This window comes from Drosophila virilis, chromosome 4 (assembly GCF_030788295.1).
Source record: "Drosophila virilis strain 15010-1051.87 chromosome 4, Dvir_AGI_RSII-ME, whole genome shotgun sequence".
Classification (NCBI taxonomy): Eukaryota; Metazoa; Arthropoda; class Insecta; order Diptera; family Drosophilidae; genus Drosophila; species Drosophila virilis.
The window spans coordinates 20,799,080-20,824,668 of record NC_091546.1 but is presented as its reverse complement, the minus strand read 5'-3'; the positions used below and the strand labels follow the sequence as shown (position 1 = coordinate 20,824,668).

The 25,589-nt window shown below is 42.7% G+C and overlaps 11 protein-coding genes, 1 long non-coding RNA gene and 1 other non-coding gene across 18 annotated transcripts; 9 read left to right on the top strand and 4 right to left on the bottom strand.

The window, feature by feature from the left end:
- Positions 1-90: 90 nt before the first annotated feature.
- On the bottom strand, positions 91-999 carry LOC116651372 (uncharacterized). The gene is made up of 2 exons (XR_004304344.2): positions 657-999; positions 91-586 (listed from the first exon to the last, which is right to left on the bottom strand). It is a non-coding gene; the product is annotated as an uncharacterized lncRNA (long non-coding RNA).
- Positions 472-4,366, top strand: klhl10 (kelch-like protein 10). 5 transcript variants are annotated; one of them, XM_015172674.3, is made up of 6 exons: positions 472-592; positions 1,332-1,682; positions 1,791-2,057; positions 2,193-2,457; positions 2,523-2,608; positions 2,673-4,365. In XM_015172674.3, the coding sequence occupies exons 2-6, from the start codon at positions 1,387-1,389 to the stop codon at positions 4,018-4,020; spliced, it is 2,262 nt and encodes a 753-aa protein (XP_015028160.1). In that variant the 5' UTR covers positions 472-592; positions 1,332-1,386; the 3' UTR covers positions 4,021-4,365. The 5 variants fall into 5 exon arrangements, with proteins under 5 accessions (XP_015028160.1, XP_032293484.1, XP_015028159.1 ...); XM_032437593.2 differs by lacking the exon at positions 472-592 and adding an exon at positions 1,085-1,237 and having other exon boundaries at positions 2,676-4,365; XM_015172673.3 differs by lacking the exon at positions 472-592 and adding an exon at positions 1,085-1,237.
- A 108-nt stretch (positions 4,367-4,474) lies between these two features.
- On the top strand, positions 4,475-5,545 carry Gpb5 (Glycoprotein hormone beta 5). Its single transcript, XM_002051240.4, has 2 exons — positions 4,475-4,713; positions 4,787-5,545. The coding sequence occupies exons 1-2, from the start codon at positions 4,613-4,615 to the stop codon at positions 5,274-5,276; spliced, it is 591 nt and encodes a 196-aa protein (XP_002051276.2). The 5' UTR covers positions 4,475-4,612; the 3' UTR covers positions 5,277-5,545.
- Tim23 (translocase of inner mitochondrial membrane 23) lies at positions 5,334-6,809 on the bottom strand. Its single transcript, XM_002051241.4, has 4 exons — positions 6,575-6,809; positions 6,170-6,461; positions 5,874-6,043; positions 5,334-5,803 (listed from the first exon to the last, which is right to left on the bottom strand). Exons 1-4 carry the CDS (start codon positions 6,624-6,626, stop codon positions 5,685-5,687), a joined length of 633 nt encoding a protein of 210 aa, XP_002051277.1. The 5' UTR covers positions 6,627-6,809; the 3' UTR covers positions 5,334-5,684.
- A 153-nt stretch (positions 6,810-6,962) lies between these two features.
- LOC6629009 (uncharacterized) lies at positions 6,963-11,723 on the top strand. Its single transcript, XM_002051242.4, has 4 exons — positions 6,963-7,367; positions 10,208-10,341; positions 10,406-11,066; positions 11,130-11,723. Exons 1-4 carry the CDS (start codon positions 7,295-7,297, stop codon positions 11,318-11,320), a joined length of 1,059 nt encoding a protein of 352 aa, XP_002051278.1. The 5' UTR covers positions 6,963-7,294; the 3' UTR covers positions 11,321-11,723.
- A 524-nt stretch (positions 11,724-12,247) lies between these two features.
- Positions 12,248-13,088, top strand: RpL21 (ribosomal protein L21). Its single transcript, XM_002051243.4, has 2 exons — positions 12,248-12,346; positions 12,480-13,088. The coding sequence occupies exon 2, from the start codon at positions 12,498-12,500 to the stop codon at positions 12,975-12,977; it is 480 nt and encodes a 159-aa protein (XP_002051279.1). The 5' UTR covers positions 12,248-12,346; positions 12,480-12,497; the 3' UTR covers positions 12,978-13,088.
- A 127-nt stretch (positions 13,089-13,215) lies between these two features.
- Positions 13,216-14,728, top strand: LOC6629011 (zinc finger protein 84). The gene is made up of 3 exons (XM_002051244.4): positions 13,216-13,360; positions 13,426-13,811; positions 13,878-14,728. Exons 1-3 carry the CDS (start codon positions 13,241-13,243, stop codon positions 14,674-14,676), a joined length of 1,305 nt encoding a protein of 434 aa, XP_002051280.1. The 5' UTR covers positions 13,216-13,240; the 3' UTR covers positions 14,677-14,728.
- On the bottom strand, positions 14,679-16,900 carry Tif-IA (RNA polymerase I-specific transcription initiation factor RRN3 homolog Tif-IA). Its single transcript, XM_002051245.4, has 6 exons — positions 16,685-16,900; positions 16,142-16,623; positions 15,584-16,078; positions 15,347-15,525; positions 15,032-15,281; positions 14,679-14,972 (listed from the first exon to the last, which is right to left on the bottom strand). Exons 1-6 carry the CDS (start codon positions 16,898-16,900, stop codon positions 14,741-14,743), a joined length of 1,854 nt encoding a protein of 617 aa, XP_002051281.1. The 3' UTR covers positions 14,679-14,740.
- A 182-nt stretch (positions 16,901-17,082) lies between these two features.
- Positions 17,083-18,660, top strand: LOC6627297 (deoxynucleotidyltransferase terminal-interacting protein 2). Its single transcript, XM_002051246.4, has 2 exons — positions 17,083-17,796; positions 18,268-18,660. Exons 1-2 carry the CDS (start codon positions 17,083-17,085, stop codon positions 18,637-18,639), a joined length of 1,086 nt encoding a protein of 361 aa, XP_002051282.2. The 3' UTR covers positions 18,640-18,660.
- Positions 17,276-19,944, bottom strand: Nubpl (NUBP iron-sulfur cluster assembly factor, mitochondrial). Its single transcript, XM_002051247.4, has 2 exons — positions 19,671-19,944; positions 17,276-19,610 (listed from the first exon to the last, which is right to left on the bottom strand). The coding sequence occupies exons 1-2, from the start codon at positions 19,837-19,839 to the stop codon at positions 18,883-18,885; spliced, it is 897 nt and encodes a 298-aa protein (XP_002051283.1). The 5' UTR covers positions 19,840-19,944; the 3' UTR covers positions 17,276-18,882.
- LOC6627298 (small nucleolar RNA U85) lies at positions 17,900-18,199 on the top strand. The gene has a single exon (XR_049064.2). It is a non-coding gene; the product is annotated as a small nucleolar RNA U85 (small nucleolar RNA).
- Positions 19,945-20,060: 116 nt separating the features above from the next.
- On the top strand, positions 20,061-22,397 carry LOC26531233 (uncharacterized). 2 transcript variants are annotated; one of them, XM_032437595.2, is made up of 2 exons: positions 20,061-22,214; positions 22,271-22,397. In XM_032437595.2, the coding sequence occupies exons 1-2, from the start codon at positions 20,133-20,135 to the stop codon at positions 22,394-22,396; spliced, it is 2,208 nt and encodes a 735-aa protein (XP_032293486.1). In that variant the 5' UTR covers positions 20,061-20,132; the 3' UTR covers position 22,397. The 2 variants fall into 2 exon arrangements, with proteins under 2 accessions (XP_032293486.1, XP_015028902.1); XM_015173416.3 differs by having other exon boundaries at positions 20,063-22,214; positions 22,268-22,397.
- Positions 22,398-22,494: 97 nt separating this feature from the next.
- On the top strand, positions 22,495-24,538 carry RpL5 (ribosomal protein L5). The gene is made up of 4 exons (XM_015172677.3): positions 22,495-22,634; positions 22,814-23,077; positions 23,142-23,579; positions 24,230-24,538. Exons 1-4 carry the CDS (start codon positions 22,632-22,634, stop codon positions 24,422-24,424), a joined length of 900 nt encoding a protein of 299 aa, XP_015028163.1. The 5' UTR covers positions 22,495-22,631; the 3' UTR covers positions 24,425-24,538.
- The last annotated feature ends 1,051 nt before the right edge of the window (positions 24,539-25,589 follow it).

Genomic DNA, 25,589 nt, shown 5'->3' with positions numbered 1-25,589 from the left:
GAAATATTTTCTTGATATTCAATTCTTTGTAGATAAAGATCGCATATGTATGTATATGTACATATGCATGAGCATATGTAAATCTGTGCGTTAAAATTATTTTATAATTTATTTTGTTCGCTGGGTTAGACCAAAAACAATAAAACAAGTGTTTATATTGTGTTTGTTTAGACAATATGTGAATATTATAAGCTGCAAAGCAGTTTCCAATTAGCGAGGTGCTGGCCTGTCGTTGGCCCAAGCTGTGAACTATGCGTGGCTCTCGTTCCGCTTGGCAGAGGCGGCGCGGAGTTCTTTGCGCAAAGATTCACGCAGCACACGGGCTGGGATGTTGGAATGTTGAATGTAGTAAGTCCAGATGCGCTCCATTCGCACCGAGAATAACATTTCAGACCTTGGCTAGAGCAGGCGCTTTCGGAGTTAAAGATGAGACAAGAATATCGCTTGTGCGACCGTTTGGCGAGGAGGACTGATGCTGACTTGGGACAATTGCCAAAAACGATTTATTAACGACGGCGGAAAGTAAAGCAAGCTAAGGACAATTACACGTATTTCTGCACAGGCAATTCCAATAAGCGCAATGCCTCTGTATGTAAGTATAAAGAAACAGAAAAGTTAAACGCAGAAGAAAGTTTATTCGTCCAAGGATAGCTTACGCATTTTGCTGTTTATTTTCGTCCAAAACTGTATATTAATCAAAAATCAGACATGTTTACCAAGGCCAACCGTTCTTGGAGTCTTCGATATAGCAAGATGTTTCTGTTTTTGCGCTAAGTTAACAATTTTTGGGATTTAATGTATAAACATCATTCGGATGTTTAGAAATCATAACACATTAAAATGATTCTCTTTGCGCCATACGTCTGGAAAGCTCGTGCTTAGTTCAGAATGCCAAGGCATTCTTAACATTTGAAACTCGGCCCATACCTTTGCCTGGCATATGGTACTCTTCTACGGGGCAAGAAATTGTGGAAAGCAAGAAGCGCGGGTAAGCGAATCGGTGTTAGGGCCATGGGTAAGAGTTAAAAGGTGTCGCCCGTAGAAATGAACCTGCTTAGAGTGCGTTCAGTTTTTAGTTCTCACTTAGTAGTCCCATTTCGTGCGTTACGAGAACTGTCTCGTTGTTGTTGATTAATTATCGAACATTATTTCTGTTCCTATTGTTAAATACGGAGAGATCTCTCCCTAAAAACAGCCCACAAAAAATACAAAATATCAACAAAACGCGTTTCGCTTGGTAGGAACCATTCTCTATTATTGGCGCATCGATATGCAATTAATGAATATACATTTCAAATTGTTTTTACCCTAATAAATATCAACCGATTTAGACAAGGACCAGGATTTCAGACCCAACCGAGAAAAAATCGCTGGCTCGCTTACGCTATGAATCGGCAAAACGGTAATCATTTACATGGCATGAATGAGGGCCAACTGGAACTGGCACCGATAGAAATGGTGGACGTGGACATGGACGGAAGTTTTCAAGGGGATGAACTTGATAACAGTCCCACACAGAAGCCCTCCACAAAATCTCTATCACCGATTGTCAGCGACCATGCTCTCAACGTGCTCAACGAACTGCGCGAAGCGAATCTTCTGTGCGATGCGCAGATCTCGGTGGGCGAGCAGTCTTTCAATGTGCATCGTGCCATCATGTGTTCCTGCAGCTCATATTTTCGGTGAGTTTCCCTAGTGCATTTGCCGCTATACAATCAATTTAATCCACAACGATGGCGCTGCACAATATTTTCTTTCTTTTGTTTTGTCGTGCTCCTGTTTCCCGGCAGCGCACAGTTTACGGGGTTCAACAGCCGTGCCGGAACGGGGAATGACGAGAGCCGTGTCGTGCATATACCGGGCATTAGTGCGTCCATCATGAACTGTGTCATACAGTACGCCTACCTGCGCAAGACTAACATCAGCGACGACAACGTCCACGAGCTGCTTATTTGTGCGGATTATGTGGGAATGGTGGGGCTGGTCAAACAGTGCAAGGAATATCTCAGTCGTACACTAAGTCCGGAGAACTGTGTCAGCATCATGGGGTTTGCGCGGTCAGTATGAGTGTTGAGACCGCTTTCCGCCCTCGCTGTTTCGCGTTCATTCGTTAATCTCGCATCTCAATTGTTGTTGTTTTTTGCATTGAAATAGCTATAATCTGCTTTTAATTGACTTGAATTTGATTGCAGCTTTCGGTTTCTCGAGGATTTGTATCAGAAGGCGCGCAATTATACGCTTAGGTACTTTACAGATGTGGCCGCCCGAAATACGGACATACTGGACTTAAACATTAAGGACTTTTACAGCATTATTAGTGATGATGAGCTAAATACACGTGAGGAGGATTACGTATGGAAGCTGTGCGTCAAATGGATTGACCGAGATCCAGAAAATCGAAAGCAGCATGTGGCGCATCTGATGACGGGCGTGCGCCTTGGTCTGATGACCCCCAAGGTACGAAATGTGGGAAACTAATCGGTTAATCGATATATATATATATATGTACATAAATCCTTCAGTGCTTCATGGAGGAGGTCAAGGAGCATCCCTATGTCATTCAATGCGAGGCTGCCAAACCGCTGATAGTCGATACCTTTAAATTCATGTATGATCTGGATTTTCTTAACCCACAAGCCGAAGAGGTAATGCTAACACCCTCTGCTCTGCAGCAGCAACTTATACGTGCCATTTGATTTGCCCTTTCAACCCAAGCTAACCACACCGCCGTTGGCGATGCCGCGACTACCACATGAGGTCATCTTCGCCATTGGTGGCTGGAGTGGTGGCACATCGAAGGGTTGCATCGAGACCTACGACACGCGCGCCGATCGCTGGGTAAACATCAATGCCGAGGATCCAGCTGGACCGCGCGCTTACCATGGCACCGCCGTTCTTGGCTTTAAAATTTATTCCATAGGTGGCTACGATGGCGTCGAATACTTCAATACCTGTCGCGTCTTTGATGCCGTCAAGAAGAAGTGGAACGAGATTGCGCCAATGCACTGCCGTCGCTGCTATGTCAGCGTGGCGGAACTGAATGGCATGATCTATGCAATTGGCGGCTATGATGGACACAATCGCCTAAACACCGTGGAGCGCTACAACCCAAAGACCAATCAGTGGTCCATCATTCCACCCATGAATATGCAGCGGTCCGATGCCAGCGCTTGCACGCTGCACGGCCGCATCTATGCAACGGGTGGCTTTAATGGTCAGGAATGTTTGGATAGTGCCGAGTATTATGATCCACTGACCAATGTCTGGACACGAATACCAAATATGAATCATCGTCGCTCTGGCGTCAGCTGTGTGGCGTTCAGGGATCAGCTGTATGTTATTGGCGGCTTCAATGGCACATCCAGGCTGTCTACCGGCGAAAGATTTGATCCGGAATCTCAATCTTGGCACTTTATACGGCAAATGAATCACTCGCGCAGCAACTTTGGCCTGGAGATAATCGATGACATGATCTTCGCCATTGGCGGCTTCAATGGCGTCTCCACCATCTCGCACACCGAATGTTATGTGGCCGAGACAGACGAGTGGATGGAGGCAACGGACATGAATATTGTACGCTCGGCGCTATCGGCTAACAATGTGGCCGGACTGCCCAACAAACGCGACTATATACATAAGGAACGTGATCGTCTTATGGAGGAGCGACGTCAACGTTTAATGGCCACGGCAATGGCTCGCGAAGATGTTGGCAACACGAATCGCTCACAATCGCTGGTTGACAACAATGATCCGGCCCTGGATGATCTGGATGAAGAGAGTCCCAACGAGGATGTCGATGGTGAGGAGCTGCAGTTGCCGCAGCAGGTGGCACTACCACTACCAGCGCCTGGCGGCATACCGCCTGCAGCCGCAGCTGCTGCTGTTGATGCAGCCGTTTTGCCCGCCGTTCACCTCAATCGCCAGGCTGAGGATCGCGGCCCAGACAATAATCGGCGCTTTCGGGTGCAGCTGCGTAATCAGCGCTATGGCTCGCATCATGAAATACGTCGTCGCTCGTAGGCGTCATCGTCGTAACCGGCGTTCACTCGCAACTCCCCCTCAACCGGCACTGACCCCCAGACATTAACGGAGATTGCCAAACAATGTTTGGCGACGAATACAATAGAGGATGCGTTAGCGTGGGCAAAGGTATTCTGGTGCAGAAATTGGCAACGTGGCCCACGTCCATAGAAACCGTTTTTTTTTATTTACCTTTCGATAACGCACACAATTCTTGGCAAGTAACAAAAATTATTGCATAGCATGAGGCGCAACAAGACTGCTGCCGTATCAATTTTTTTGACATTTGATAAAGAAAATTCCGTTATCAAAATTTTCATGGTATTACAAAATTCTTTGCATCATACACAATAAAATGCAGAATATTAATAGTACTAAATGAAGTTTATATAATTGTCTTTAGAGTACTTTAAATTTAAATTTAAATTGTAACGCACAATGCTCCAGTTGGATCCAATATGCAAAACTCATACAATTACAAAGTTTATTTTTAGGTTAACAACCGCATTGCCTTAGAGGCAACCGATGCGATGCGCAGACGCCACGACCACAACCAGCAGCAGCAACAGAACTTGCCTATAAATATGAAGAAATGCCGAAAGATTCCAACACAACGCAACCGACTGCGACGCGAACAGCACGCATTAGACAGCAAAGGGAACACGGAGGAAGCTTAGAAATGCTCGCAGCGTTGTAAGTGCCGATAAAGGCGTTCAATTTAAAGGTCGCTCTAATTCAAAAATGTTATACATTTCTTTTTCGCCAGACTGTGTTTGGTTTTTTTGGCATCGCCGCTGCTGCATATGGCTAGCGCCCAATTGGTTGACCTGCATCCGGTTTATAGTGGACCCACTGTGGCACCTCTTGGCTGTCATCGTCGCTTGTACACGTACAGGGTGACCCAGTCAGATTTGCAGGGTCGCGAATGCTGGGATTTTGTGAGCGTTTGGAGCTGTTGGGGTCGCTGTGATTCCAGCGAGATCTCCGACTGGAAATTTCCCTACAAGCGCTCGTTTCATCCCGTGTGTGTACATGCGCATCGTCAGCCGTCGGTGGCCGTACTGAAAAACTGTCATCCTGAGGCTGATGATAACATTCGTAAATATAGTTACATGGAGGCCATAAACTGCCACTGTCATACATGCTCCACGGAGGACACCAGCTGCGAGGCACCAGCCAACAATGGCCTAGACGAACGCAAGAGCATTAAGGTGTTAGCGTTATCTAACGATGATTCTGGTGCCCTCGATTATTAGGCGGTGACTTTCGTGTAGTACAGTTTGGTGGCGCGTTTCTAACAATAAAGCTTTGCATTTTATGGTAAGTTGCATCTAAAGCAAACAATTTTATTTGTTCGATTTACATGATTTTGTATTGCGCGTGTTCGTTAGCAACAAGAATTTTGGTATGGTTGCCTGATGACGATTTGAACAGAGAGTTTAAACTAAAAAGGAAATTCTTAGTGTCCAGATAAATCTAAATATATATAATATATATATATATATATATATATGTATGTATGTATTTATAATATAAAACAAAACTATATATTTGACGGTTAAGCGCATCAATGCGACTACTACACACACACAAGTGTATGACAGCCACTGGCCACAGCTGGTTAGAAGCTATAGCGTTTCACACTTAAAGCTATGCCGTCTCACCTACAGAAATTTTGGACTTGAGTTTGTGTTGTTGCTCTCTTGCGCCAGCAGGTATAGGCAATATAGCGACGATATGCCTAAACCAATAGCACCACCCAGGGCACATTTTCGCAGGCCAGCTAATATGAAATATAAAAAAAAAAAACATTAGTATACAAGTTTATAACGTTTATGTGGGAGTGAGCTCACCTGTTGATTTGTAGAGTAGTCCCGTGGCAGAACCGGCTATTATGGTATTTACATTGTCGTCCTGATCACGAACATACTGCAACAACACTCCACACGCCGAGTACAGTACAGCCAACGTGCCTAAGGTATTTGCCGTACCGGAGCCCTGCTTCATGACGTGATTAATTAATCTGTAAAAAAGATGCACATCAATGTGTAGAAACAAAAGCGATACAATTTAATGTACGCCCCATACGCTTAGATATCTGAAGCATATGGTATCCAGATAGCCTCTTGAATCTCTGTTGCCTACTTACTGGGTGCGACGCAGCTTCCCCGTCTGATTGAGCGCGTTAGTAACTTTAATGCCATTGTAGACGCCCGCCAGGCCACCAATGCCACCACCGATCATTACAGATGTGCCGATCTGCGAGAAAGCCAACTCGAAACGTCCACGCTGCTTGTTGGCGCCCTCGGGAAATATGAACTCTGGCTGCGCTTGCTGCAGGAATCGTGAATCATAGTTGAGGTATGGTGAGACTGGAGCACTGCTAAATGTGCTCGTTGCCGGTGTGTAGTTTGTGGTTGCTGTTGGCTGTGGCTCGTCGACTGCAATTTAAATATAAAAATAATGTAAAAAGCCCTAGATTTCATTCAAAAACTCCCCATGTAACAGCTAGTCACATTGCGTAATGTGTATGGACATGCGGGGTGTTGCTTACCGGTTGGTGGGGGCGCTAATGAAAATGGTTTCCTTAAGTAGTCGTCACTCATTTTGGAATTTAATCGCTTGCCTTGCCAAGGTTAGTTACTAATTTATGATCAATCAGATGCCAATTTAATTGAAGCTTACAACACAAATGGGAAACGAATGCGTTTCCCGTGCTCTGCTTATGTTTCTAACTTTTTCTAACTTGTACTCTTGTCAGCGTGACATTTGTATCCCACGTGTGTTGTTAAACACACTAGGAGAATGTTTTTAACAACACTTACATTATATTCAGTTTGCCAGGGCCAGTAAGTTGAAACCGAACAGCTGTTAAGCAATCAGCTGTTACTTAAAGCTTTGCAACACTTAAACAGAGTTTATATCGTTATCGGTCTGAGCGCGTATTTTGCAGCACTACGGCTGTGGTTTTCGTTCCGTGCGGTTGTGTTTTGGTAGTTGGTATTATCGTTGGTTGTCCATTATCCCTAATTGAAATAGAGAAAATTAATAATAAGTTGTGCGGCCAGCAAACGAAGCGAGTCTATGCCGAGGACAATTAATTAAAACGAAAACAGTCCTCTAAATCTGAAGAGTGTCATTGCCGTGTGTTATCGTTGCTGCGGGTTTTGGTGTGGGAGTAGGAGCCGAGGAGTGGGTGCAAAAGTAACCGGCATTTAAAGTGTATTTGTATTTACTTTGGCTACCCGAGCCTGTACTCCCTTAGTCCTCATCAATGTCGTCAACCGAGGTAAAACTGTCGCGTCTGCTGGGACTAGCGCAAAAGTTTAATAATTTCTACTTGACAGGTGAGTAACACAGCTTAAATCATCAGCGTCTTTATTGTTGTTATTTTGGGGTTGGCTATGTTGCCGTTCGCCTTTTGGCCATGAAAATGGGATTGGCAGCCACTGACCCTGTATACACACACTACACACGCTAACTCACATTGTGGGCGACCTGGGCGCCAATATAATGGGTGCAGCGCATACCGTTTACTGCAATTGCAGCAAAGAGCGAGAGCAAGAGAGTGCGAATTATCGATTAGTTTGTTTACTTGTATGTAAGCGCTTGTGTTTGTGTGTGTGTGTGTGTGTGTGTTTGTGCGTGTGTGTGTGTGTGTGTGTGTGTGCAGCTGCTGCTGCTGCTGACGTCGCTACCAAATGTCTCATTGCCATTTCGTTTCTACAGCATCCAATCGGCTCTGCATTGACATTGAAACTAATTTCCTTTTTGGCTATTTTTGTGACTAATATTTGTGTAAAATAGTCGCAAACTTTGTCTTGCCATGCCAAGCATGTTATCGATCTACACAGTGCAAACCGATAAGTTCACCTGTTGCGCTCGCTAGTAATCCGATGCGCGCTGATTTATATTGTTGTTTACCACGCTGCTGTCCAGCCTTTCGCAGTAATAAGCGCTGGCTCATCCAACAGCTGTGCCCTATCGCATTTCAATGCACAATTCCTTAAACATGAATTGCAATTAAACAAAATGTAATGCTAAATAAACAAGCGACTCTTATGCAAGATCATTTTTATCAAGCAATCGTTTGTTGTTTATTAATACAAATACATTTAAGTATGCTAACTTAGTCACTAAATATGTACAAATGTGAATTTCTGATCAGTAGACATACATACATATACATATATATATATATGTGTGTGTGTGTGTGCATACATTTTGTTGTTCATAATTAAGAGCTTTGCGCATCGACTCAATTTTACAAATTATTTGTCGCTTGTTGTTGCTGTTGTTACAAGATTTTTATCGTATCACCTTGAGGGCAACTTTTGGCATTTTCGGCGACAACAACAACATGCAGCAACAGCTGAAACATCTCACAAACACACACAGACACACAGGCACACAGGCACACTGTATAAAATCAGATATTGTATGTATAAATTTAGAGATAGATCTTTATGGCTTGATTAAGTGCAAAAAAGTGGCACATATGTTCGCTTAATTGGGCTGCAACTTATCTCTTTTCCGCAATCTTCCTCTCGCTCTCTCTCTTTCTCTCTCTCTCGCTCTCTCTATCTATCTATCGCTATTAACCACTCTTTGGCTCTCTATCTCCGCTGATAAGCGGCATGCGCTATTTGACAAGCTATTTGTTTTGCTTCCAGCTATTTCAAGTGTATTGCTTTGAATTTTGAAACAAATTTGAATTCAATGTATTGGGCAATTTATTTTGTTATACCCTGTAAAAAGTGGGTATATGTGCTGCTTACAAATTTAATACGTAGCTATTCTACGTAACGAGATTCTTTTACCTGATTGGCATCTGATTGGCATTGTATTCCAATAAGTGAAGATCTCAAAATTAATGCTGGCTTGTCAGATTCCTTTATTTTGCTTTAAATACTTTTCGTATTGCAAGTTGTTTATCTTTGAATCAAGAGTCGAATTGGTATTCCATGTTTATGTTTTGCTCGTTTGAATAATGACGCAATAATTGAGTTTGCCAATTTAAAAGATCTTCGCTGTTTGCCAACCGGCTTAAATGTTATTTTCAAGGCATGTTTTGATCAAATATTGTCAGAATTGTATTTATTATGATGAGTACTGGCGAACTAGAGTTAGATAAATTCTGACAAAGAACGTGGACAGATATCAAGCCTCCCTTTTTTGAAACATGGCCAACAAGACAGAAAACTTGCAGGACTTTTATCACCTATTCCTATCTGAAAAAAAAAGAAATAAGCCAATTCTCATAAAAAGTTTAAATTGATTATTTCACACTATTTTGCATGAATTTAATAGGCAGCACTTTAACTACTTTAACTAATTAACTACTTATTATTCTTATTAGCCATTTTGACATATCTAATCAGAGTGTGTGTTCGCCCTGAGTTCAGAATAAACTTTAATATTTTGCACGCCAAAAATCAATTGAAGCTTGAACAAATTTCAACCGGAAATAAGTATTAAGCATTAAAAGCATGCTTATCATAATTATATAGTAATAAAAATATCAATGTCTAAGCGATAAGAAAGTTTCAGTTCGGACTATTAAAAAAAAAATTGAATTTCTACTGTTTGACCTAGGCCTACAAATCAACATCTTTGAAGCAAATTTCTGTAGGTCCCCGTACATAAATATTTATTCTTATAATTGCTATAAATTATAAAAACTTATCAGAATTAAATGTGGTTCCCTTTGTTATTATATTATGACTTTGTGCTCCAATTTTAGATCATATAATCTGTGTCAGTAACACTTCTAACAATGTGAGTCAATAATAATCGGAAAGATTTTGTGAAATAATCGTATCATACACAATGCTTGGATCCTATATATCTATCAATAAGGATATAACGTGTATCTTACAGACTCTTTTTGTACGCTTAAGATACTTTTGTGTCACACTTATTTGTATGAATCTGTTTAGCACAGAATCTTACTTGCATTGCAAAGAAATGTTTGAATTTTGTCATATAGGTATTCAAGCTAGAAGTAAACTTAAGGGTCCTAGATAGCTTCGAAGTAAACAATATTTATATGCAAGCTACATAGAAAACCGACAAACAGATATTCCGGTCTTTTCTGTTGGCCACAATACAATTACGCTGTTGGCTGCGTCAGGAATATATCAATTACAAATTGCTTTCAAGCTAATTAACGTTAATTGTGTCACAGGTTTTCATAAAGGCGACATACGTCCATTTCTGGTTGAGGGACAACAAGTTGGGCTCATTAAATCGGATGTCCTCAAGCAGCTGCACAAGTACCCCGAAGTGTTTTGTATACGTGACTGTGAATATACCAAGCAGGTGAGTAATAGCACAAATAGCCGCTATGTAATCATCTTTAACCCTATTGTTAATATTTTGACAGGGTCTCGTCGAGCTAAATCCGGCATTCCGAGACTACAACGAGCGCACGGCACAACTGGAGAAGGTATTACGCGAACTGCGCAGCGATGGTTTGTTCTCAGCCTTGCAGGGATGGCGGGACGAGTGCTTTGAGGTCAAGTCCGAGCACAAGGCCCTGCTGAAGATGGAGCGAGCGGCGACACCGCTGTTTGGGGTCCGCAAATATGGTGTGGACATCAATGGTTATGTGAGGCATCCACAACACGGTCTGTGCATTTGGCTGCAGCAGCGCTCGAACACTAAAGAAACCTGGCCTGGCAAATGGGATAATATGGTGGGTGGTGGTCTTTCCGTTGGATATGGCATAATGGAGACGGCCATCAAGGAGGCCGCCGAGGAAGCATCCATTCCAAAAGATCTCGTCAAAAATTTGGTTTCAGCGGGCTGTGTCTCGTTCTTTTTTGAGAGCGATCAGGGCCTGTTTCCCAATACTGAATATGTATTTGATTTGGAACTGCCGGTAGACTTTGTGCCTCATAATGCGGATGGCGAGGTGCAGGCTTTCGAGCTGCTGCCAGCCAAAGAGTGTGTGGAGCGCGTATTTACGCCAGATTTCAAGACGACATCGGCGCCAGTTGTTATCGATTTCTTGATTCGACACGGCCACATTACAGCTGAGAAAGGTACGTTTGGGTTTTGCAGTATTGTATCACAAGCTTGGCATCATTGAATTGTACATCTTTTAGAGCTAAACTTTACGCAGATTGTGGAGCTACTTCATGTGCCGCTGCAGTCATTGTACACGTACAAAACACGCCTGGAGCAGAAGCTGCAGCAACATCAGGCGTCACTGCCCAATGACGATAACAACTGCAACTGCACCAGTTTACCCAGCAGTCCGCTGGAAAATGGGCACAACAAAAAGGAGGCAGCTTAGGCTGCAAATAGCACCGGATAATGGACAACGAATCGAGTGTTTAGCATGACCATTGCATTAAGAAGCTGTGGACTTGTTGGAGAGACTGCTATTGTAGTGGGATTTATGAAATCCATAAACAACAGCCAATATATAATATAATAACGCAAAACAAAATAATTAAGAAAAAGAAAAAAAAAACAAAAAAAACAACCAATCAATCAACCAAACGAAACGAAGCAAGTATAACCTATTAAACTAAATTATTAATTAATATATGTAATGGCAACACTTAATGTTAAATTTTATGTTTACATCGATGTGTGCAAGTCAAAGTGTTTGTGCTGTTTATATATATATATTTATATATATATTGGTATAAGCTTATATGGGTTACATATATATAAATATATTTATGAAATTATTTACAATATTTATTATATATACGTACCACATGCATAAGCATAAGCTAAATATACATATACACATATAACCTACTATATATTTGACAAAGCAGCGCGCATATAACTTAATAGTTTTGTGCTTTGATATTCCAATCATGTAATAATTGCAAACAAAATGACGACACATTCTTAGACTTTTTGTGAAGAAATTAAAACTAGAGATCAAAAACGGACAAGTTATATAAACATATATGCATATGTAACACATTTATATATGATAGTTAAAATATAAATTATATGTAACGAGATATTAAAATGACATTTACTATTATGTGTGTGTGTACCAAAGTGCTCAAACTTAAGCAAAAATGTAATATTAATTAGTTTTCTGTTGAATTTGTAAAACTTTTTTAACTTAATAAAATGAAATACTTAAACGACGTTTAATTCAATTTATCGCATCAAAGAGAACCGCGCTTTCTATCGAAATAGCAACTCTGCTGCCAGGGTTACGCAAACCACGCAAAATCATGAGCAGCCCTGATAAAACGTCAAATCATAATGAGTGTGGCAACGCCAAGCGGGTAGCCATCTTTCTTTCTTTCCCCAACTTCACGACCGCGTGGACGTCAATACGTAAAAGGTAAGCGAATATTTTGAACAAATTGCATTAAAATGCAATCGAATGCAGTTGAAACGCGCGTCAAAATGTGGTAACGTTTGCCCTGCATATGTACGTTGGTTCAGATGTTGCTAAACGTGTTTGTTTTTTGCAGGGAACCACAGCCAACAAAATGACCAACTCGAAGGGTTATCGTCGCGGCACCAGGGACATGTTCTCTCGCCCATTCCGTAAGCATGGTGTCATTCCCCTGTCCACATACATGCGCGTCTTCAAGAACGGCGACATTGTTGACATCAAGGGACACGGTGCTGTGCAGAAGGGTATGCCCTACAAGGCATACCACGGCAAAACTGGCCGCATCTTCAATGTCACACAACATGCCGTTGGTGTCATTGTAAACAAACGTGTGCGCGGCAAGGTTCTAGCCAAGCGCATCAACGTGCGCATCGAGCATGTGCATCACTCCAAGTGCCGTGAGGATTTCCTGCGCCGTGTTAAGGAGAACGAACGTCTGCTCAAGGATGCCAAGGAAAAGGGTAAATGGGTTACCCTAAAACGTCAGCCCGAGCAGCCAAAGAAGGCGCATTTCGTCAAGAAATTGGAAGAGCCCATCGCCCTGGCGCCAATTCCATATGAATTCGTTGCCTAAGCTTAATGAGGAAAGATGAGTTTGTTTACGATTTGTAACTGTGTAGATTGGTCGATTCTAAACTAAGTTTCAAATAGAATTGATTTTCTATATGATTGCTGTAAACAATCATTTGGCTGTGTTTTTTGTACAATCGGGGTGAATTTTACTGAAGGAATCGGCGAACCGGGTGAAGCAGCAAAGAGAACAGCTGTGATCGCGATGCTTCTTCTTGCTAGTTATTGAGACGCACATGTTTATCGGAAAAAAGTGTGAAATGAAAAATGGAAAATTTTGCAAAAGTTAAAATTGTCAACAGCTGTAACACTTGCGGCAAGTGCTTCTCCAAACCAGCACTTCTGCGTCGCCATCTGGTTGTGCACAGCATAGAGAAAGCATTTCCAGTAAGTCTTGCCATGTGCTCGGAAGCCCAGCTTGATTTTTAAATGAGTGTAATATATATTTGCAGTGCGACAGCTGCTCCAGTCGGTTCTCACAGAAAAGCTCACTGCAGCGTCACATACGCAATAAACACGATGCAGCAAAGGGAAGCGATGATTCCCAGGTGGCGCAACTTGCGCTGGCTGCTTTAAAACTTCTACAAACCAGCCACACAACAGACAATATAACTATAGGCCAACATATACCAGGCGCTCCGCAGGAGCAAGCAAATATTCAAGCTACGCTTGAGGAGAAAGCAGCTTCCGATGTGGTACTGCTCAGGGATAGGCTCAACCCAAATGGTGTCGGTCACATGCTGACCACGCAGCGCATACTGCGACAGAAGCCGAGTAGATGCTACTATGTATGTGAATATTGTGCCAAGGAGTTCAGTAAAAGCTACGACCTCATAAGGTAAGTTTAGAATTTAAGAACTGTCTGTGTTTTAGACATAAGCAACAAATACTTGCTGCTCGCCAGGCATCGTCGCTCGCACACCAAAGAAACACCATACCAATGCAGCCGCTGTCTGAAGCGTTTTGCCACCCAGACCAAGCTAAATGAGCATTACAAACGCTTGCATTGTACACTGAAAAAGCACGCCTGCAGCGAGTGCACCACCAGTTACGGCTCCAAAAATCGGTTGCACAAACACCTGGCTCAAGCACACCCGGATTTGGTTTACAGTTGCGTTCAGTGTAAACGAACCTTCCAATCGAAATCTGCCCGTGATGCACACGAGAAACATGAAGCCGATGCACAGGTGGCTCAACTCATACAGCTGGTGCCGCAGCCAGTTCTGACACAGCGCAGCTACAAGTGCGTTTACTGTGAAAAGCAATTCAAACGCAAGTTCAATTGTCGCACCCACATGCTGTTGCATTTAAGACGATTACTGGACGCGAACCAACTGAAACATAGTTGCCTGCAATGTGGCAAAAACTTTAAGAAACCCAACGATTTGGCGCGTCATCTGCTAACACACTCCAAGCTCAAGTTACACGTTTGTCAAGTGTGCCAAAAACACTTTACTCTTAAATCCACTTTGGTCAGGCATATGGAGACGCACCAGCCTCAGCGTGGCACAGTCAATTGCCAGGTGTGCGGAAAGTGCTATGCCTCCAAAACGTCGCTGCAGTTGCATCTGCGGTTGCACACCGGCGAACGACCCTTTAAATGTGAAATTTGCAGTGAAACGTTTCGAACCTCGGGCCACCGACTTGACCATATGCGCGCCGAGCGGCACAAGAATGCCTCCGCCAATTCACTTATCTTATGAGCTTTAGTAATATAAGTCTATATTTCATAAATATCAATTACTATTACATCTACGTCCCCACATTTTATTGGTTAAACCCAGGCGAAGCTCCATAGTAAAACTGTTTGTCAAATTGCTGACTCTTGGACAGATCGCTTAGCTTCTGTCGCTTATCCGCCAGTATGAAATCATCCTCTTCAATCATTTCCGAATCGCCACGTTTGCGACGCATAGTCTCCGCTATTACACAATCCGCTGTCTCCTCCAGTTCATGCACCTTATAGACTAGATAACTCGGCTCTATAAATTTGTTTGAACTGGAAAGAAAAATCAGAATTAAAGCCGATCATATATAGTAACTGATTTTAAGACTTACAGTGGTAGAATGTATGGATCAAAAGGGAAGAAAGTTTCCAGTGTTTCCTCCGGCATCAGTTTGTCATGACCATAGATGGTGGCCAGCTTGCGACGTGCATTACGCTCCAGCACAGTGTGACAATACGCCAATTGGTGGGTACGTGTGACGCCCGCAAATGCCGTGGCCACCGGTGGAAGGCAGTAGCGTAACGGATTAAAGTGGCACATGGCCAGCCGTGACAGCTGCAGTGTATTCAGCAAAGCCAAATCTAGGAAGCAAGACATATAAAGATAAGTAAAATCGCAGGAAGCGCTTGCATTTACAATTGCATACTCTTTTGATTGATTGTCAAATCTCGCGCCCGAAACGCGATTAAATAAAAGATGGCCTGGCAAACGGAGAAGAAAACCATGTTCGCTTTGAGCGAACAATTTTTGCTGCTAAACTCATCCGAGTCGTTTATGTAGTTGTTTGCCCAGTTGCTCAACTCCTTAAGGTAATAGGTGATTGTGCTGGAATGAATTAAAAACTTTAGTTCGGTTCTCACAACTAAATCTAAAGCAAACTTACCCCAGAGGCACAAATTTGGCACGTGCCAAAAAACTAGCTATGTAGCTAACAGCTGCGTGGCGAATGATAGAGGAAACATTGGGATTCTGCACCTTATGCCATAAAGCACTGAGAAAGATCTCAGTATATGCTGGGCGAATGCTGCACGCATAAAAGATGACGAACTGAACGTGGTGAGTGTTATGGCTGGGCAGCAAAACCTCTTCGAATATGTGGACAAGCGTCTTAAAGAAGCGACTTTTGGCTATGCGCTGATCATCGGTGCAATCGGGCTTCGGGCGGCATTTTTCATCCAGGAATTTAAAAAGCTTCAGTAGGCATATGTCCAGCATGTGGCCTATAGGATGTTCTAGAGATTGTGGCGGTTTTGGCGGTGCGTTTATATCATCCATTTGAAAAATTGCTTGCTCTTCCATTTTATCATCTTCGTCATCGGTGTCCTCCTTAAGCGCTTCGATTTCATCTCGTGGTGCATTTACGTCCAGTACCAGCAACCTATTAAAGATTTAAAAATAAGTAAATTGCGTGCTTAAGTAATAATTTAAAATGATAACTTACTTCTGCAGAACCAGCTGCACTAACAACTCTTCGAATACCGGCTTGTATTCCATGAGCCACAGTACATTGTGCAAATAGCCAGCCGTGACATGAGCTGGCTTTTTAAAGTATGGAAACTTAGAGGCGATCGTATCGATGACCACATCAAAGCTCATGGGCACAGCGGTGAGAATGCGATTGAGTAAACTGTGAACAGTTTCCAATTCAGCTCGTACACGTTCCGAAGGGCAACCATTGAGCCATTCCGCCGATTCTTGATCATTAGGTATCCAATTTAAAATTAATTTGCCAATGCCAATATGTATATACGAATTGTGGGCAATCATAACATCGACGCTGAATTCGGTATATGCCTGAATGGCGTCCGAGCTGTACTTCTTCCAGTTAAGTGAGAGTAGTGCCTCAACTAGATTGGCAAATTCCGGTGTCAGGCTGTGCACGATTTTGCGCGCATCCTTCATGATTTGAACAACCTCATCATCCTGTAAATGAAAACATTTATAGAAAAAGCATATGCATATGTATATAATGTTATTTACTTACACTAAGATCAGCCTCGCACAGAAAGTATGTGAACTCCTGAATCAGATGGAAGTTATTTTCCTCTAAAGCGACACGCACCGATTCAACGATGCCCTTCTCCTTGGGCGTTACAAAGCGCACCTTGTTAAGGGCCGCTGTCTTGACGCGCTCACGATCTGCGCTGGAAAAGGACTTCAATATGGACGTATTGGTCGTTTTGCTGCTGTAGACAGACATTGCGCGAAACACTAACGTATCTAAATTTAAAAGAGTATTTCCTAATAATACGCAATTACACGTTCGACAAAGGCCAAATTAACTATGTATATAGTTAACTGCGCTTATTTGCCGAGTTTAACCTGTATTTCTACGTTTTATAAATTAAACAGCAACCAAAATACTCTACGAACAATGTGTTAATGGAAACTGGCATTATAGTTAGCTATTTTATTTATTTTCAAAACTATTCTGCTAACGTACGTCTGCAGCTGAAATCAAAACACGTGTGGCAGATCCAGTGTGACCAAATTTTGCTTATGTTTGCGATTATTACCATAGTGTCATTCACAACGAAACGGCAACTGTACAAGTCAACGCCGAATGAGCAGCACGTTTTTGTTTTACGTGCTAAAAAACCAGACAGAATGGCTTCGTTATTTACGTTGGACACAAATGGCGACCAGCAATTGTTCAGTGCAGATAATATACAGTACTCCGCTCCATTGTACAATGGCATTTTTGAAGATCGTCAACAGGAGGACAGCGAAGAAGACGATGACCAGGAAGATGGTGAAATGGAATTATTTGGCGTCAAGATAAGCTGCAAGGATGTTAGCAAAGTAGTCGCCGCTGCCGCCACACAGGAGACGGCAAAACGAGTGTCATCCGGGGTGGCGATACAGCTGAATGAAGTTGCTGAGAAGGTTAACGAGGCATCACAAAACGCGGGTGCACACAAACTGCAGAAACGTCAACGCAACACAACAGAAATAGACAACGAGATTAGCGAGGATGTGAATGTGCGGAAAGCAAACTTGGAAAAGGATATGCAAAAAACGAAGCAATTAAACGGCATTGAGCAGCTTAAAGCCCTACCCACAGTCTCAAGACGCAAGCAGCCCATACTGAACAGAGTAAGTTTTTCAACACTTTTGGCGTGGATTATAAGCTGAGCATCTGTGATGACATATTCGACAACCGAAGCTGCGCCAATGAGCGCGGCAAGCGCACACTCCTGCTGCTCGAGGCGACTGTTGTGTAACCAGAGACTCACTCACAGACAATAGCACACAGTTTCGTTCGTTGTAATCTTAGCGGCTGGCTCAGAGCATGTAGCGGTTGCTGTAAGGCCAACGGAACAGCAATGCCATTTAATGCTAGACTGTTATTTGTCATTAAGTCAAGACAAATGATTTAGGCTTGGGCGTACAATCTTTATTTTTTATTGAAACAGTGCTATTGTCGCCCAAAACACACAGCAGTAGCTGAGGCAGGTTTTGTTGCCACATTGACGACGTCTTTAGTAATCTGAGTGCTCATCCATGCCAAATATTTGTATTTAAAATACGAGCTTTCCATGTATAAACAAATTTGTATACGTACAGGCCGAGCGAGCAAAGACGAAGGGCAGCGGCTGGTTTGATTTGCCGGCTACAGAAGTCACTGATGAGATGCGCAATGAACTGAAGATTATACAAATGCGTTCCGTGCTGGATCCCAAGCATTTCTATAAGAAGAACGACCTTAAGGTGTTGCCCAAGTACTTCCAAATCGGTACAGTCCAGCACTCGCCACTTGATCATTATAGCGAGCGGCATACGCGGAAGACCAAAAAGTCACTGGTGGATGAACTGCTTGAGGACGAGGCCTTTCAAAAGTTTAACAAACGGAAGTACAAGGAGGTGATAAAGCGTACGGAAAAATACGCACATCGAAAAGCCTTAAAAAAGATGAAGAAACTGAAGAAACATAAATAAATATAACTACTTTCATATCGATTTGGACGCGTGTCAAATGTTCTCTCGTTACGCGATTCCTTAAGATCAGGATTTAATTACAACTTTTTTGACTCCATTAAGTACGTGTAAGTACGAAAAGGCTAGCAAACTTGGCATTTATATTCATCAAGACTGATAAAACTTAAAATATAACCGTGCAAGGCTTTTGATTCTTTAGCAACATGCTTGCCAAAATTATTAATTAGCGTCTAATTGAACTCCCTAAGTATTACTTTTCGTCTCGTTCTTTGTTTCATTTGTTTTTTGGTTCTCTTCCAATATACTCCATATATGGCGCGCAAGCTGACTAAAGAGCTTTGCATGTTCAGAGTCTGGATTTTTAATTACAACGGGTACGCCTGTTTCGCCGCAATCTGCAATATGTGAGTCTAGAGGCAATGAAATGAGAGTCTTTGGCAGCCTCTTGTGTGGAGCTTCAGTTTGTTTCTTGAAGAATTCGATGCGATGATTGCAATTGTCACAGATGGAGTAGCGCATATTCTCAACCAGGCCAAGGATAGGCACCTTCAGTTTTTGATACATTTCAGCACCACGGACTGTTACATCCACTGCCGCTTTGTGCGGGGTGCTGACCAATATGACGCCTGTGATTGGTGCAAGCTGTGTCAGTGAGAGATGCACATCTCCAGTGCCGGGCGGCGTATCAATGACCAGAACATCCAGTGGACTCCACTCGGCGCCCTTGAGTAGACGCTGTACGGCTGACATGACCAGCGGGCCGCGCCAAATAATGGCACCATCGGGCGGCGTTATCATGCCCATTGACAGGCACTTGACATTATAGTTCTGGGGCGGTAACATTAGATTCTTCTCATTAATCCGCGGCTCACTGTGCACGTTCATCAGCAATGGTATGCTTGGTCCAAAAATGTCGCCATCCAACAGCCCAACACGCACTCCCAACTTGGCCAAACTGCAGGCGAAATTTGCTGCAATAAATTTGGTTCTTGTCTCAACTTTTTTTTATCCCTAAGATATGACCCGCTGACCTGCCACAGTACTTTTGCCCACACCACCCTTGCCAGAGGCTACCACTATAATGTTCTGGACGCCAGGCAGCGGTTCCCGCTTGGGCAAGCCACGGGCCATCATCGTCACCTGGTGATCTTTCAGTTTTGTCGCATAGCTACGCCTACACAGGCGCAACATTAAGGTCATTTTTACTAGATGCCAAGATGTTGTTATGTTAAAAAACTTCCAGATAAATTACTTTTAAAATTGTCTCAATCGTTACGCTACCGAAATGGACGGTTCAACTAGAGATGAGCAATCACACAGACAGTATATCTTAAAAATGTAAATATAAGGTATTGTACAGTATTTAGTATTGATTTCATAGGATTTTATTTTAATTAAGGATTGTGCCATTTATTTTTCTAAAGTTTGGTCACATTGGCTATATAGTATTATCAGTTCATTGCATTTGAATATATGTAGTTCGTATTTGGAAAATGATGGAAATAGACGAACCAATTGAACCTGGGATTGTGGAAGATGACGATGATGCACTCTGGTCTATTGACGATGATACACTGTTTCAACCGTGTGGTCTAATCAGTCACTCTTCATCCAGCAACAACAAAACAAAATCTGTTTTCGTCACATGGAACGAGTATTACCTGCTGAATTATCGCTTTAAGAGATCGAAGAAAACAAACAGAATGGAAATGACAAAAGTACGCATTCCACTGCCCAGGGGTAATCATCTGACTAGCATTCATATGTTAGAATACAACACCCTGTTGCTAATGTCGGACGGACGAGTTCATTGTTTTGGCTCCATAAAATCGCTGCACCTAATCTCCTGGCTGAAAGGTGTGCGTGCATTTGCGCGAACTCATGAAGGATTCAGCGTGATACGCCACGATGAGGATACGCAACAGTTGCTGCTGCAGGTCTACGTCGATTTACCCAGTCTGAGCAAGGGAGAAACCACCCTGCAGAACTGCTACGACATAACCTACGATGAGCAAAATATATTCCAATGCGATTGGCAGAACGATTCCTATACATTGCTAACGATAACAGTTGCCAAACAGCATGAGCAATTCATGCAGTGCCTCTTTGGTGCAGTGGCAACTGCGGATAAGCAGATACACATATTCAGTATTGCCGGCCACGTATTTGTGCTTATGCCACGGGATGAAGATGCAGTTGACGATGCAAGTGCGGATGCGGACTCGGAGCAGACATACCACATTGAGCTTCTATGCATATATCCCACTTCTGTTAAGTTTATGCATTTACTGCCCTCACAAAATCTATGCTTGGTTTATCTGAGCTGCGGCAGCGTGGACATTTGGTACATGTCCCGATTACTGAGCATAAAACAGCGCCAAATGTACTACACCGGCAGCGAATGGTTGGACTACGATGTCACCAGCGAAAACGGAGACTTCTATTATACAGATGGGGAGCAGTTGGTGCGTTTGAGATTTCAATATGATGCCGTGCTAGATGATTGCCAGGTGCAACGCTGTGTAAAGCCAGTGCCAGGCATGCAAGCTTGCACCTGGGTGCAACACATTGAGCAGCTGGTGTGCCTTAGCGACAATAACATATTCTATCGGATCGCATTTAGCGTTGAGCAAGTGGCAGATGAAGATCTAAGTGCGCTAAGCGATCTAACGCCCACAGCCATGGAGCAACTGCGTTGTAATGCACAAGTTCTGCAGCAATACGAGCGGCAGCCAGCTGAGCTTTTGGCAGCCATACAGCGTGAGCACGAAAAACAACAGCTTGTAGCCGTTGCACGCAATGAAACTAGCTTCGAGAGTAGTTTGGAGGCAACGTTGGAGTTTCGTAGACAAGTGCCTGTCTTTGGAGCTGATTCACTGCTGTTATATACATCCCGAGAGACGCAACTTGATAGCAATAACATATATGCCATTTTGCAATTGACATTGCGCAGTAGCCAAAAACTGCTCCACAGTAGCCACTGGCAATTGCTCGTTTACCATGGCCATAATGCCCACGTGCACCGTGTGCCCACGGATTTGCTGTTAAGCCGCAATTGTAGAATTATAATACCGCTTAATAAAGCGTTCCATGAGCGTTTGCCTAAGTTTGAGGTTAAGCTCGTGGCGTTTCTGGAGCTGCATACACAAATCAGTGCCATCTTACTGCCGATAAAGTTGAAGGAGAACAGCAATACATATCGGGCGCTATTTAGTGGACAACTTTACTCCCTTAATCTGTATAACAAACAGCAATTGCCAGACATGCTTGCCAAGAAAAGCGCAACGAAAATAAAACCAAAAATTAAACAGAAAATGACAACGCCTGGTAGCCTTAATTTAGAGCAAATCGCTGGAATTTGCAATGCCAGTGCGAGGATTGAAAATGAGCTAGATTTGTACTTTATAGACAGTAAGCTGAGCATTGAAGGCAGCGTGAAGGATAACAAAACAGTTTTAACTATTCAAAGTGAAGATGTTACTGCAGTCTATCATTTCAAGCAACATTTATTTTTAAATGTGGATCCTGAATATGATCATACAGCGCCGGATGAAGCTGCTCGGCTAAAAGTGATGGTAAATATAATTTGGACAATTAAAAACATTCTTTAAAATTTGTGTATTTACAGAAGCTTCAGCAAGAAATTGAACGATTTTATGGCAGTCAATATGCTGATAAGGAGTTTGAAGTAAATCCCGAAATACATTTAGAATCATTGTTACTTAAATATAATACACTACGTAATACTGTTTTTTAAATATTCTAGTCTTTTAAATTACGATCGTTTTCGCGCGTATATTAAACTTTCACAGTGGCGCCATCTGGCGCATTTTCAAATCCGACGCTAAGTTAGCTGCGGCCGAAATGTCAACGATGCAAAATACGACCCTGCTTCTGAGCGGCCTGTCAGCTTCTTCCTTTTTCTTTTTCACCTACGTGTGAAGACATCGCGTATTTTACGTCGGTGTTTGATTTTCATTAAAAAGTGAAAAATGGTGAGCACAATCAATTAAATAATGCAACAAACATCTTAATTAATGTGTTTGCTAGTGAAAATTAATAAATGTACACAGAAGCAGTGACTGATGCAATGCTAATTGAGCGATTAACTTTGTGCTGTTCATGCTAAGAAAGCAGTAATCAATATTAAATTGTGTTTTTTTGTTCTTAACAGGGTTTCGTCAAGGTAGTCAAGAACAAGCAGTACTTTAAGCGGTACCAGGTTAAATTCCGCAGGCGCCGTGAGGGCAAAACCGATTACTATGCCAGAAAGCGTTTGACTTTCCAGGACAAGAATAAGTACAACACGCCCAAGTACCGTTTGATTGTGCGTCTGTCCAACAAGGATATCACCGCTCAAATCGCTTACGCTCGCATTGAGGGCGATCGTGTTGTCTGCTCTGCCTACTCTCATGAGCTACCCAACTATGGCATCCAGGTAAGTCTATTGAAATTATAATAAAATAAAAAATGCAAACTGATGTTTACAATAATAATTACAGGTCGGTTTAACCAACTACGCCGCCGCCTACTGCACGGGTCTTTTGGTTGCACGTCGTCTGCTGAACAAGTTGGGTTTGGACTCGTTGTACGCTGGCTGCACCGAGGTCACCGGTGAGGAATTCAACGTTGAGCCCGTCGATGAGGGACCAGGAGCATTCCGTTGCTACTTGGATGTGGGCTTGGCACGCACCACCACTGGTGCCCGTGTGTTTGGCGCCATGAAGGGTGCTGTCGATGGTGGTCTGAACATCCCCCACTCGGTGAAACGTTTCCCAGGCTACTCTGCCGAGACCAAGAGCTTCAACGCCGATGTGCACCGTGCCCATATCTTTGGTCAGCATGTGGCCGACTATATGCGTACCTTGGAGGAGGAGGATGAGGAGGCTTTCAAGCGTCAGTTCAGTCGTTACATCAAGTTGGGCATCCGTGCTGACAACGTGAGTAAATTTTTTTAAAACGCACTAAAAAAAGTACACGTCCATTTACAAAATTACTGCTGCGTTTTGCATTCTACAACGCTGGCTGTGCCAAAAGTGGACCACAGTAAAATCCAGAAACCCGTGTTCGTAGTTCTTCCCTCTTCAATGGGTTGAACCTTCTGTTTGCGGTTGCACATTGTAATATAAGATAATTGTACCTTAAGATTCCTAATGCTTAGATTAATGTTAAAAACAGTAGACGTCCATTTAAAAAATTACTGCTGCGTTTTGCATTCTACAACGCTGGCTGTGCCAAAAGTGGACCACAGTGAAATCCAGGAACCCGTGTTCGTAGTTCATCCCTCTTCTATGGGTTAAACCTTCTGTTTGCGGTTGCACATTGTTATAAAGAACAAATATACCTTAAATTCCCTAGATTAATCTTAAAAATAGTAGACGTCCATTTACAAAATTACTGCTGCGTTTTGAAACCTACAACGCTGGCTGTGCCAAAAGTGGACCACAGTAAAATTCAGAAACCCGTGTTCGTAGTTCATCCCTCTTCTATGGGTTAAACCTTCTGTTTGCGGTTGCACATTTAATATAGAATAAATATGTTGTTAATTGCTTATTCCCTAGATTAATCTTTCTCATTTATTCTTATGTAGATTGAGGACATCTACAAGAAGGCCCATCAGGCCATCCGCAACGATCCAACCCAGAAGAAGGCCGCTGCTAAGAAGTCGGCTCCTGCCAAGAAGAGGTGGAACGCCAAGAAACTCACGAATGAGGAGCGCAAGACCAAGATCGCCGCCCACAAGGCTGCCTATGTGGCTAAGCTTCAGTCTGAGACTGAGGCCTAAGGGCATTTGACTACCGTTTGCAGTGTGTATTGGGGGTAAAAAAGAAATAAACAAACAATTGTAATGAGAAACAATTGCCAATATGTCATGCATAAATTGTAAGTTTCTAAACAAGACCACGTTTTTATTTATTTATCTCGTTGCAATGGTTTAGTAGATTGATATATGCACATGTGATGTATATTTTTAGTGGTTCTCAAGTATATTGCTGTTGTGCAATGACCATCTTGTTACTTGGAAAATATCTATGTGCTTCAGAATTAAGATTGCATGGCAATGGCCACTGTTGAGCTTTCGGAAAGAAGGATCTATTTTGTGTAGGTGTGGGGATTTGAAGAAATCGATGTCTTAATAAATTTCATTTTAAATACCAAATGAAAATTTATAAGCCGACACTTATTTTTTCACTCGACGGGATCTTATATTTTACAGAAAGCATTTTCTAAAATTTGAATGCAGCATCGCTTTATCTCCTGTGCATAAGACAATATTGAGGGGGCCCCGGACAACGCAGTAAAGTTGTTAATTTTTAGTCCTAGGTTCGAGTCTGGCCGCTGCCAACATTTAAACAAAAGATTGCGAAAGCATCGCGAGCCTATTAAGCTGAAGAGACTGTATTAGGCAGTTAGATGTCATAACCTGCGCTAGTGCAGAAGGAAGAAGCTAGGTACGTTAATTGGTGCATTATCCCAGGTTCAATTCACCCAACTTTTAGCTAAAAATTTAAAAAATAATGTTCTGTAAATACGACATTCAACTGGCCTTACCCAAGAGCTCTTGTGGTGGACTAGATGGATGCTCGGCCTGAAGTAATTATTGTAAGTATACCCCCCAAGGTACGGATCCCAACCAAGGAATTTATAAGTGAGTAAAAACAACACCAGTACACCACACCGAATTATTTGTTATAAATAGATAAAATTTAACTGAGTTTATTCTAATACAATAATTCTCTTTCTCCCTCGATCTTGATTCCAGCGTAAGCAGCAATTTAATTACTCTTTCCCTCCTCCCTAGCTAGCGCGTCCGCCCACCCATCCAGAATCAGCCAGGCCCCCACAAGCCAAGCCCCCTCCCACTATTCACACTTCATTCAACCCAACCAAAAAATCACCTTCAGTGGGACACCGCCCCCACCCCCCCCCCCCCCCCCCCCTCCCCCCGT